Source organism: Labeo rohita, chromosome 22 (genome assembly GCF_022985175.1).
Source record: "Labeo rohita strain BAU-BD-2019 chromosome 22, IGBB_LRoh.1.0, whole genome shotgun sequence".
Taxonomy (NCBI): domain Eukaryota; kingdom Metazoa; phylum Chordata; class Actinopteri; order Cypriniformes; family Cyprinidae; genus Labeo; species Labeo rohita.
The window spans coordinates 31,448,785-31,461,828 of NC_066890.1; the positions used below are offsets into that span (position 1 = coordinate 31,448,785).

At 34.6% G+C, this 13,044-nt stretch overlaps 1 protein-coding gene across 3 annotated transcripts in view; it reads left to right on the forward strand.

The window, feature by feature from the left end:
* The window catches only part of ncanb (neurocan b), a 212,692-nt gene extending 200,218 nt beyond the window's left edge, over window positions 1–12,474 (forward strand). For all 3 annotated transcript variants that reach the window (XM_051095274.1, XM_051095275.1, XM_051095276.1), the window contains exons 14-15: window positions 4,991–5,173; window positions 5,260–12,474. In XM_051095274.1, coding sequence (XP_050951231.1) covers window positions 4,991–5,173; window positions 5,260–5,378 — 302 coding nt within the window. In that variant the 3' untranslated portion in view covers window positions 5,379–12,474. The remainder of the gene's footprint in view (window positions 1–4,990; window positions 5,174–5,259) is intronic.
* Window positions 12,475–13,044: the final 570 nt, after the last annotated feature.

The following is a 13,044-nucleotide window of genomic DNA, read 5'->3' on the forward strand; positions in this document are numbered from 1 at the left end:
AAACAATTCTTATATTTTGTTACTTAGTTATGTAGTTAGTTTAATAAAATCAATTACATCTATTACATATTTTTATTTTATTAAAGCATATATATACAATATACATCTATATATATATATATATATATATATATATATATTAATTCTTAAATGTAATTACTAAATAATTTAATTAATTTAATAAAATCAATATTTAATGTATTACATTTAACTTTTTATTTTATTAATGCATACAGATTATAGATCATTTTAACAATACATGATACAATTTATAAAATAAATATGTTAAAAAATAAATGCATGTATTTATCTTTTTTAAAATATAAAAAACATCTTTGTAAATGTGAACAGTTTTTGTTTTAAAATTATGCATAATTTATTACATTGCTAATACATTGCTTACTAAAATAGCTCTCATTTCATTAATAAAATTAATATATAAATATATAATATTTAAATATATAATTCATTAAATTCATTAAATTGGCATATTTAATTACTAAATATGTAAATATAATAAAATCATTTTTTTTAATTTATTTTGTGTTATTTGGTAGTGTACATAGATACACGTTTATTATAGAATAGAACATTTTAAATTATAGAATTTATCATTTAAAAGAAATATATTGTTTTATGTATTAATAATTTCTAAAATATAAAAAAAACATCTTTGTAAATAAATGTTATTTTGTTTTAAAATTATACGTGATTTATTACATTGCTTACTTGCTTTTGTTTTATTAATAAAACTAATATATATAATTTATTAAATTCATTCAATTAGTATATATATCATTACTAAATTAATACATTTATTTATTTATTTATTTATTTTTGTTAGATTTGTAAGAATTTATAATTTAAAAGAACAATTATATGTCATGTTTGTTTTATATATTCATAATTTCAAAAACAGAAAAAAGCACCTGTGTAAATATAAAGTGTATTTTGTTTTAAAATTGTACACGATTTATTATGTTGCATATTAATAAATTTAATGTGTTGTTTGTTTATTAACCCCAAGTAGAAAAAAAAAAAATATATATATATATATATATATATATATATTATTTTTTTTTTTTTTCTATCATTTATTTGTTGCTCTTTGGTTATTGTTACTTTGTTACTATAACTTTCAAAATAATAAATTTCTTAGGTATATTTTTTCTTCTCAGTGAAACTGAGAAAATCTTGAAATATCTTGAATAGAATATAAAAAATAAAGTGACATTCATACATTTTTAAGCACGGCTTAGTTGTCCGAATACTTTTTGAGGCTCATGTATCTAAGTGTACAGTGTGTCCAGGATTGACTATTGATTTTATGGTCTATTATTTATTTATGATTTATTGCTGAATCAGAACTCGGCTCGTGTGGAAGGAGGACGGCTGCCGAGTGCAGGAGCGAGTGTTTTAAAGTGTGACATTTCCCTCCTATCCTCAACCTAGAAGGTCACACCTCTTTCTCTCCAGACAAAGAAGCTTCCCACCAAGAAAAAAAAAAAACGCATACAACAAAACTCATCAGGCTTACAAGCAGCCGCTGACTTCCCAGATCAATTCCAGCTCATACCGTCACTGATTAGGTGGCAATTCCTGCCCATACTGAGCGACAGATAACCTGCAGTTCCTTCCCAGAATTGATTCGCTTCTGAAAATGCCGTGAAATCCTGCGAGGAGGTTAATGGCACGACTTGCTCTGGAGCGTTTGATAAAGAAAATCTCACTTGAAGGAGAAAAGCTAAAGCACCAAGGCCATAAAGTCTGTCAGAGTGAACGCATTAAACACTCAAATCACAGGTCAGCTTTATGATGTTTCACTGCAAATGAACAAGCTGAGGTGATTATAGCGAGCAGCGCTGGATTATGGGTTTGCTGTTCAGAGCGGATGAATGTACGGGGAGCCGTATACCACGGGCTAATTGTTTGTGCCTGCGCCCCGATGGCTTCCCTGCCGTGTTTACTGGCCCATCGCAACAAAAGACCAGCTCGACTCCTGCATCTCCAGTCAGGCGATACGCTGAGTTTCAGTTACGAGGGCGCCACCTAATGAAAGAAAAGGGAACTGCAGCCGTTTAAAGCTGTTTAATTAGATAAATGTCACATCGAGGCACTGCTGTTGAAGAGTGTGCCACTAGACTGTGGCGCTTTAGGGTTGAATGTGGCTACGGCAAATTTTTTCATACACCGTGCCTGATATGTCATAGAAAATAATTTCCCTAGGATATCGTTCTTGAACATGCAACATTTGAAACCCATTTTACTTCTGAATTAAGTATAAAGTAGGATTAATGCGAGTATTCAAAGACAAATGTCGTGTAGGAATTGACTCTATCCATAAGAAATTGATTGGATCTTTAAAAAAAGAGGAAATGTATTTATTTATTTATTTGTTTATTTATTTACGTGATTTTGAGTGGTTCTCATCATGATTTTCAGCTATGAACTGTGCAGTTCACATGAAAACAAAAAAACTCATGATTTTCCAATTCATAAGGAATTAATTGTGTCTTTAAAAGTGGGATCTGTGTAACAATTGTTTTTATCTTATTTATTTATCATTCATTCATTTCACTCATTCATTCATTTATTCACTTATTCATTTGTTCATTCATTTTTTCACTCATTCCTTCATTCATTTATTCACTCATTTGTTCATTTACTTATATTCACTCATTCATTCAGGCACTCATTCATTCATTTGTTCATTCATCCATTTGTTTCATTCGTTCATTCAGTCATTTATTCTTTCATTCACTCATTTATTCATTTGTTCACTCATTCATTCATTTATTGACTCATCATTTGTTCACTTATTTATTCACTCATTCGTTCAGCCACTCATTCATTCATTCATTTGTTCATTCATCCATTTATTTTGTTTATTCATGCATTCACTCATTCATTCGTTCACTCATTCATTCATTCATTTGTTCATTCATTCATTCATTTTTTCACTTATTCCTTCATTCATTTTTTCATTTATTCACTCATTTGTTAATTTACTTATATTCACTCATTCATTCGTTCACTCATTCATACATTTGTTTGTCCATTCATCAGTTTGTTTCATTCGTTCATTCAGTCATTTATTCTTTAATTCACTCATTCATTCGTTCACTCATTCATTCATTTATTGACTTATCATTTATTCACTTATTTATTCACTCATTCGTTCAGGCACTCATTCATTCATCCATTCATTTGTTCATTCATCCATTTATTTTGTTTATTCGTGCATTCACTTATTCATTCATTCATTTTTTCACTTATTCCTTCATTCGTTTATTCACTCATTTGTTAATTTATATTCACTCATTCGTTCAGGCACTCATTCATACATTTGTTTGTTCATTCATCCATTTGTTTCATTCAGTCATTTATTCTTTTGTTCACTCATTCATTCGTTCACTCATTTATTCATTTGTTCAGTCATTCATTTATTCACTCATCATTTGTTCACTTATTTATTCACTCATTCGTTCAGGCACTCATTCATTCATTCATTTGTTCATTCATCCATTTATTTTGTTTATTCGTGCATTCACTCATTCATTCGTTCACTCATTCATTCATTCAGTCATTTATTTGTTCATTCATTCTTTAATTTACTCATTCATTCATTCTTTCACTCATTCATATTCATTAATTTATTCACTTTCGTTTACTCGTTCATTTGTTCCTTCACTTATTCGTTCATTCAGTCATTTATTTTCATTCACTCATTCTTTCATTCATTCATTCAGTCATTCATTAGTTCGCTCATTTTTTCATTTGTTCACTTATTCATTTATTTGTTTGTTCATTCATTCAGTCATTTATTCCTTCATTCACTCTTTCATTTACTCATTCGTTCCTTCACTCATTCATTAATTCATTCACTAATTTCATTAATTCGTTCAGGCACTCTTTCATTCTTTCATTCATTCGTTCATTCATCCATTTATTTGTTCATTTGTTCATTCACTCATTCATTCGTTCATTCATTTGTTTGTTTCCTTTATTGTCATTTATTCTTTCATTCATTTTTTCATTTACTCTTTCATTTACTCATTCATTTGTTCCTTCATTTATTCATTCATTCAGTCATTCCTTTCATTCACTCATTCATTTGTTCACTCATTCATTCATTAATTTGTTCATTCGTTCATTCAGTCATTTATTCTTTCATTCATTTTTTCATTTACTCATTCACTCTTTCATTTACTCATTCATTCATCCCTTCACTCATTCATTAATTCATTCAGGCATTCATTTGTTCATTCAGTCATTTCTTTCATTCATTCATTCCTTCACTCATTTTTTCATTTGTTCACTCATTCATTCATTTGTTCATTCATTCATTTAGTCATTTATTCTTTCATTCAGTCATTCATTTGTTTGTTCATTCATTTGTTCTTTCATTCACTAATTCATGAAGTTATGTTCATTCATTCATTTACGTTCATTCAGTTCATTTATTCATTTAATTTGCAAAAATTCAAGAAAATTCAAAAATGAATCACCAGGAAATATGGATGCAGAATATATCACTTATTGGCCAATGTTAAATTATTTTTATATGACATTCTACTTTAAAAATGTCTGGGGTTTTTTTTAGCTCCCAGTTTACTCAATATTTTGACAGTTCGGGTTGCCAGTTGCTGGAAATCACTGCGTAATGCAGTGATAGAAGCGAGCAAACGAACTGGTCAGAGATTGCAGATTCTACCTAAAATGCCTTAGCATCCATCTGAAAAGCTTTGTGACAGAGGCTTATTAAAACACGGATAAAAGTTGCGCTTGTTTGAGCTGAGTGTTGAGTCTGAGGAGGAGGGGGCAGGAGAAATAATATTTTGAATTTAGACTGCAGTACCCATTTCAACTACTAGCTGTCAATGTTTGTTCATTTCCAGGAACATGTATTGTGAAATTATGTAGATTCATCTGATATTGATTCAAAATTTATTTATGTTTTTGTAATCCTACATTATTTTCTTTCCTGCAGTACTATGTGGAGCTCCACCCACCGTGGACAACGCTTTCCTGATTGGTCGGAAGCGTGCGCATTATGACATACACTCTGTGGTGCGTTACCAGTGCGGCGACGGTTTCCTCCAGCGCCACATTCCCACCATCAAGTGTCGCGCCAATGGCAAATGGGACCGACCCAAGATCATCTGTACGAAGTGTGAGTATCCCGATTTTATTCTCTAAATGTCAGTATCGAGAATCAAATCACCAGATTTATTAATACTTCTTTTCTTGTATCCTCAGCAAGGAGATCTCACCGCTACAGACGCCACCACCACAAGTCCCACCACGAGCGCAGAAAGCACAAGAGGCACGGTTCAGGAGGTCATCGAGGTCAACAGGAGGGTCACGGCCATTTCTAACCAAATAATCCCCTCCTTTCCGCCAGCCTTTCGCCTAAACCTCCTTATCTTTGATATCCGACGGCCTTTCACCTTTCCCCCCTTCTCGTTCGGCTCAGTCTACCCCCATTATGATCAGAGGGGGCACTGCTGGACCCCACAAGGACTATAACAATTTTACTTTTCCGTCTCTTTATCCGTTAATGTTACATCTCATTTTAGTGGATCCGTCAAGAGAAAGTTCTTTCGTACATTCAATGTAGAAATCACTCTAGGTAACTGTTTATGTATTTTTACATAAGCATTAATTGAGCGGGTGGGTTGGTACTACATGTAAATATTGTATTTCATTTCAAAACACAGTATCAAATCGAAACAGCCAGGAAATGCTAGGGATTGGTTCGCTTATGCAGTATTTCTTGACCGTTTTGACTTTGGTTTGCTCTTTGTAAGACATTAACCTAATTTATACAGTATTTCTGAGTATTGATGTGTTTTGGGTTGCGAGGAGTGGTGCTCATTTGGATTTTACATGAAAATTAAATCACACTCATGTCATTACAATCCCACATGATGTTATTTCTTACGTGGGTCATGAGTAACTGGCAACAGAAGCTGTCAATTTTAAAAACGGCACCATAAAAGTTCAATCAAAAGTCATTATTCCTTTGTAGCTTTCATGGAAAATTGATTATTGCAATCTGGCAGTCTAATGACGAATGAGGTTTCAGATCCATTTGGGTTAATGTCTTCTGGAACCATACAAAACAGACCGGAGTTATTCATAAACAAAAGTCATTATTCCATTGTAGCTTTCATAGAAACGTGATGTTTCATGTCATTGATTTCAAATCTGGCAACCTAATAATGATAGGATTTCAGATGCATATCGGTGGAGTTTTCTGCAAGTAATCACTTAAATTTTGATATTTTCTCTCACAAACTTTTCGAATATTTTCAGTATTTGTGTATTTCGGGTTGCGAGGAGTGGTGCACATCCAGATTTTTAGTGTATGATCTGCACCATTAACGTGAAAATTAAATCATACTTGTGTTGTTCCAAACCCATACAATTTTATTTCTTAGCCGCTGTACGATTTGTGATTTCAAGATTTGTATGCAAAACAGACCGAAGTTCAATCGAAAGTCGTTATTCCATTGTAGCTTTCATAGAAACTTGATTATGTCAGTCTGGCAACTTGATGATGAACGAGATTTCAGATCCATATTGGTGGAATTTTTTGCAAATAATTGTTTAAATTTAGCGTTTTCCTCGACACAAACTTCGAATACCTTCGAGTGGTCACCGTCCAGTTTTTCAGTGTATAAACTACACAATTTGCGCAAAAATTAAATCATACTCGTGTTGTTCAAAACCCATATGATTTTATTACGTCGAGCTAAATAGGAGTAACTGAGTTTAATTCGAGAGTTTTTCATTTAATATTGGCAACGCCAATAAAGCACCATAAACGTAATTCTGGCAACCTAATGATGAATGAGATTTCACATCCACATCGATGGAATTTTCTGCAAATTATTAAGTTTTGCATTTCCCTCACACAAACTTATCAAATACCATTGTTTTTGGTATGTTTTGGGTTGCAAGAAGTGGTGCTCATCTAGATTTCCAGTCTATAAACTGCACATTTCACACGAAAAGTAAATCATACTCATGTTGTTCAGTTTTATTATTCCTAATGAACAAAAAAGGCGATGAGTGACTGGCAACGCGAATAAAGCTCCATAAAATAATTGTACACAATTGTACACATCAAAAGTTGTAGCTTTCAGAGACATGTGACATTTGATCTCAATGATATCAATCTGGCAGCCTTATTATGAATAAGATAATTAAGATAATATTGGTTTGCATTTTTTGTGGATAATTGTTTAATTCTAGAGTTTTCCTCATGCAAACTTACTGAATATCTTCAGAAGAAGAATATACTACACATATAGTCATGCAAACCACTTTTATGATTATGGTGATTTTCGTCATTTTCGTTACAACCCCAGTTTTCACTAGAAAAGAGCAACTTGGACACTCCCAAGTATCTTCTTGTTTGGTAATAATCATTTAATTTTTGTGTCAAATATCTTCAAAAGAAGAATATACCACACACATAGTCATGCAAACTACTTTTATGTTACTTTTCTGGTGCTTTTCATCATTTTAGGAGCTGTTACAACCCCAGTTTTCACTGAAAAAGAGCAGCTTGGACACACTGCAAAGTGTCTTTTTTTGCAAATAATTTAATTCTTGCGTTTTCCTCACACAAACGTAAAAAATATCTTCAGAAGAAGAATATACCAGACATATAGTCTTGCAAACCACTTTTATGGTGCTTTTTGTCATTTTAGGAGCTGTTACAACCCCAGTTTTCACTGGAAAAGAGCAGCTTGGACACACTGCAAAGTATCTACTTTTTGGCGAATAATCATTTAATTCTTGTGTTTTCCTCACACTAACTTATCAAATATCTTCAGAAGAAGAATATACCACATGTATAATCATGCAAACCACTTTTATGGTACTTTTTGTCATTTTAGGAGCTGTTACAACCCTAGTTTCCACTGGAAAAGAGCAGCTTGGACACTCTGCAAAGTATCTTCTTTTGTGCTCCGCAGACAAAAGAACATAATACGGGTTTGAAATGGCATGAGGTTGAATAACTGACAGATTTAATTTTTGGCGTCAAACTATTCCTTTAAGTCCTTAAACGGCCTTTAACTAGTTGTTACGCAGATATATTTCAAGCCTTGAGTACAAGTTTCCTGTCTTTCACAGGTATTGACTTTGAGTGACTTGAGATGAAATGTGCCACTGTAAAATCCCTCCTACTTGTAGTTCCTCCATCTGTTATTGATGGTCTGTGTCACGATCTCCCACTTTCTCACCCACAGAGGAGAAATTGTCCTGTCAGAGCCTGTCGGCGAGAAAAAAGAGAGAGAATTAGACGGACGGAAAGAGAGGTTCGACTTGCCGGTCTTAATTGCACTCGACCGCATATACGCCACGTCAAACCGAGCCGGCGACAAGGTACTTTTAACAGCCTTGGGGGTCACAGCTACGCCCGTAATTAGCTTCTCGAAGTAGCACACTTAAGAAAGAAATAAAACAGGGATGGATTCTCATGGGTGGGGTGAGGATGAAAACAAAGAATCCAGATGGTGCGATATCACACACGGGTTAGATGTTAAAAGTGCTCATGGGTAAATTTCAGAGGCAGGGATACCTCCAGTACTGAAGATCAGGAGGTTAAAAAGGAAAGGCTCATGCAGAAGAAAGCCAGTTGAGAAGCAGCATTTGGCCTTCTGTTCTCTTCCGAGCGATAGATGTGGTCTGGGCTCATTTTAGTTTCCAAAGGCACGTTTTTTTCCTCTTTCCTACCAGGTGCGTGTCCTGTTTTTCAAAGAGTACTGCGACAGCTGACTCAAAAATGAGGGCCACTCCTTATTCTCTGCCCTCTCAACTATCCTCCTTACCTTAAAAAAAAGGCCAGACTCTTTCTTTTTTACAGCACCCTTCTCTAATGCCGGGGTTTGTGCTTATCTCTCCCTGCTCCTCTCTCAATTTCCCCGTGAGATTGCAAACGTAGCCCAGTTTTCCGCCAACTTCTTTTCAACGTCAGCACTCCCTCTTCTTCTACATTTATCCACCTTTTTTAATGAAATAGCCCAAAATTCAGAGACGATGAAAAGCCAGTAGTGTTAATATCGAAACAATTAATCTTTTTGTTCCAAGCAAACTTAATTAATGTTGAGGTTATTGGTGCATATTTTGATAAAGAAGCAATTGACTTCAAGAAAAGGGTGATTTTATTTTAGAAAAAGCTGTTTTTGAAGTCAAAAGCGGAGGAAAGTGCGTTTGTAGTCACATATCACCCCAATTTAGTAAAATTATAGAATAAACAATCAGGATTGCAGTAAAACAAATGCTAATAAGAGTTTCAGAGGAAAACATGGTTAATTTTCTGGAAAATAATGTCACAATGCAAAACAAAGTTCATATCCTTAAAGGTTAGTTCACCCAAAAATGAAATTCTGCCATTAATTACTCACCCTCATGACGTTTCAAACCCCTAAGACCTTCATTCATCTTCGAAACACAAATTAAGATATTTATAGCCAAGAAAGCTAGTAAGGAAATTGCTGAAATAGTCCATATGACATCAGTTGTTCAACCTTAATGTTATGAAGCTATCAGTGTTGGCAATGTTACTTTTAAAAAGTAATTAGTTATAGTTGCTAGTTACTTCTAGTTACATCATTAAAAGTAACTAATTACCAGGGAAAGTAACTATTGTGTTACTTTAAAAAAAAAAAAGTTCAAATATGTCAAATAACTTAGATGCCCCCTTATGTTAATGAATGAAATTTAAATAATATTAATTTACATTTTTTTGTTTACTCACCAGACTAATATTAAATATCTGAAATAAAGCTTAATGGCACAGTTTTTTGAAATATCGGACACTTAGCATCAGTCAGTCAAGCATTATAATATGACATTATTATAATTAAGCATTAAACTTTAGTAATTAGAATAACCATGTATGAAAGCATATTTGTCATGTTGACTGAACATAGGACTGGTGGTGGTGCTCAAGATATTGTTTGTAATTTAGTGTTTCAATAAAAAGGGAAAAAACTACAAATAATACTGATGAGATAATAAAACTACTACGAATTCTACTACAAATAATATAAAACACACCAAGGATTAATGAGCTGCTGGGTTCATGAATATTAATCATGTTGTCTGTGTTCGCTCAAACTGATTTGCTGAAATCAAAACAGAGATGATAATAGGTGATCGCCAGCCAATGAGATTGCAGTTTGCGCATCAGTTCCACCTACTACCGGAGAAACCGACAGTTCTTAAAAGCTGAAGAATTCCTAAGGAACTCTTGGTTATTTTGACAGGAAAATACTGCAAGGAATATCGTTTACATGTCGCGCGTCAATTCTGCATGATATATAAGACTCTGTCGCTCTGTATCTTTCTTTGCATGTGTGTGAGACAAAGCAACAGCTAGTCGTGTGCCTTCACACTAGAGTTTACAGTTTGTCAAATACAGGTACGCTGCGCATCCATTCAGATGAACTGAAAAATAAAATGATTATAATATTATAATATATTATAGTAACGTCACATTTTACTGTCAATAACGGTAACGGCATTGTAAAGGGAGAAACAGTAATTCGTTATTACTCGTTACTGAAAAAAATAACGCAGTTAGTAACGCTGCTTATTTATAACAGCGTTATTCCCATCAGTGGAAGCTACGAGAATACTTTGTGCGCAAAGAAAACCAAAATAACGACTTGCGTCAGTTTCATGCATGCAACGTGGTACTGTTGTGAACGTGTGTTGAAGACTAACATGGAAAAGAAGAAATTATGAAATAGTCGTTATTTTTGTTTTCTTCATGCACAAAATTATGCTCGGAGCTTTATAACATTACGTTTGAACCACTGTTGTCAAATGGACTATTTTATCGATATCCACCCTGAACATGGTAGTTGCGTTGCTGTCTATGCAAAGTCAAAAAGCTCTCGGATTTCATCAAAATTATCTTAATTTGCGCTCTGAAGATGAACAAAGGTCTTACGAGTTTGGAACGACAATTTTTGGGTGAACTATCCCTTGGGTGAAGCAAAATATGAACACATTTTCTTTTGATTTTGGGGAAAATAATGATCTGTTCTGAGCAGGTTTCATGCAATTCATTCTAATGACCCATGCATGATTTGCATCGAACAGGAGGTGTACCAGTGTTATGCAATTTGTCTGTCAAAATTGGAGTCTCGTTCTGATACCCAGTATCCTAATAATCCATATTAGCCGCTAATGTACCTCTATATCACACTAATAGCTCTTTACAGCCCTCGGCTGAGGCTAGCGAAGGAAGGCAGATGGCTAACAATGTGGCACCTTAATTGCAAGCCTTGATTATAAAAACGAACCTCTAAACAAAGAATGCTCACAGCTGTCTTTTGGCAGGCATGCTGAAGAACTATAAGAGGCAGCTGCGGGATTTTCTTGCGGCAAGTTTTCTGACTAATTGCCACAGGGCAGTTGCCGTCCCAGAGGTTGTTATGCTGGCTGCGCCACCCCTTTGTAGTTACATTTGTGGAACACAGTCTTATTTAGGCTTGTTTGCATGATTCATTCAGCCAGATTTGTCGAGTTTCTCGCAAGCAGAATATGCAAATACTCTCGCATAATCCTCCGACGCTTTGTTTGCTATCTGCCGCCGCAGCCGAGAATCGTTCAGGTTGTATCAAGGAGTTAACCTTGTTCTTTTTCGTATTTACATGATTGTTGGAGGTAAAGGGGAAGCTGTGGAGGTGAGACAGGAGCACGGTGTCCTCTGTTTAATCAGGACTGGAGGTAACACACCACATCCATCATCAGCTTCCGGACTATCGCGGCAAGAGTAGCGCGTCTGAATTTTTAGTGCGTTATCTGGAAACGTCTTTGATTCCACGGTGTCAGAAAGGGAATTACCATGACAAAAAAGCCAGTTCGGCCGCCGGTGGCAGTGGGGATTGTTCTGGAAGTCGCAGTTGCTTGGTATACTTAACCTGAACCTCCGGCGTTCCCTGTTCACCTAAACCGTGCTTACATAGTATGGCCTTTACCTCATATGAATCTCTATTGGCACATTTTATGTGTAAATTCCATTCCAGCTGGCTTTATCATGCATATTTAGTTTTCCTTGTATATTTACAGTTAAAGCTCTTATTTCTGTTTATTTATTATTTGTTGGCTTGAAGGGCACCCCGTTGTTATTAATGACCCAGCATTCCCTGCCGTTACGCGCAGTAAATTCATTCCTCTGGCAGTGCGACAAAACCATAAAATCTTTTGACACCACTCCCCAGCCTTGGTGATGTACAGATTTTGTTTTCACTTCGCAATGTTTTCTTGCTCATTTTTTCTGTATGTATTTATTTATTTTTCACTTTTTTAAAATGAAATCTGGATGTGTTTGTTGCTTCGAGTCCCTGGACCTCAGTCACACAGGCTAACTCTCCGTTCTGCTACATCAAACATCAAACACCAGGTTGTTTTTTTTGAAGCATTTCCTCCACCGGGATGACCCGAGTCAGGCTATGTGAATGCGGTCCATGTGTGTTATCGAATATTTATTGATGTTCTTATGAATTCTAGTTCTGTCATTGTATTATATTCTTTACCGAACAAGTGGTCAATTAAAAACATTGGATGGGATCGGTAATACCATTGAATTGGTCAGTTGTTTTTGTTGCGAGTTACACATTCTTATGGGTTTTTGACATTAACTAAATAGTTGTTGTTGTTCCAAACTTGTATGACTTTTTCTCTGTAGAACACAAAAGAAGATATTTTGAAGAATGTTCATGCTGTTCTTTTCCAAACAATTTACAGATATAGTGACCAAGAAAGCCATCAGGTTTGAAACAACATGAGGGTAAGTAATAGGTAACCACATTCTCACTTACGACATGAGGGTAAGTGTTTCCTTTTAACATTACATGAAATGACATGAGGGTAAGTGATAGTTCACCCAAAAAATTAAAATTGTGTCATTAATCACTCTCCCTCATGTCATTCTGAACTCATAAGACCTACGTTCGTCTTCAGAACACAAATTGAGATATTTTTGATCTAATCTACCATTGTCATAATGTTATG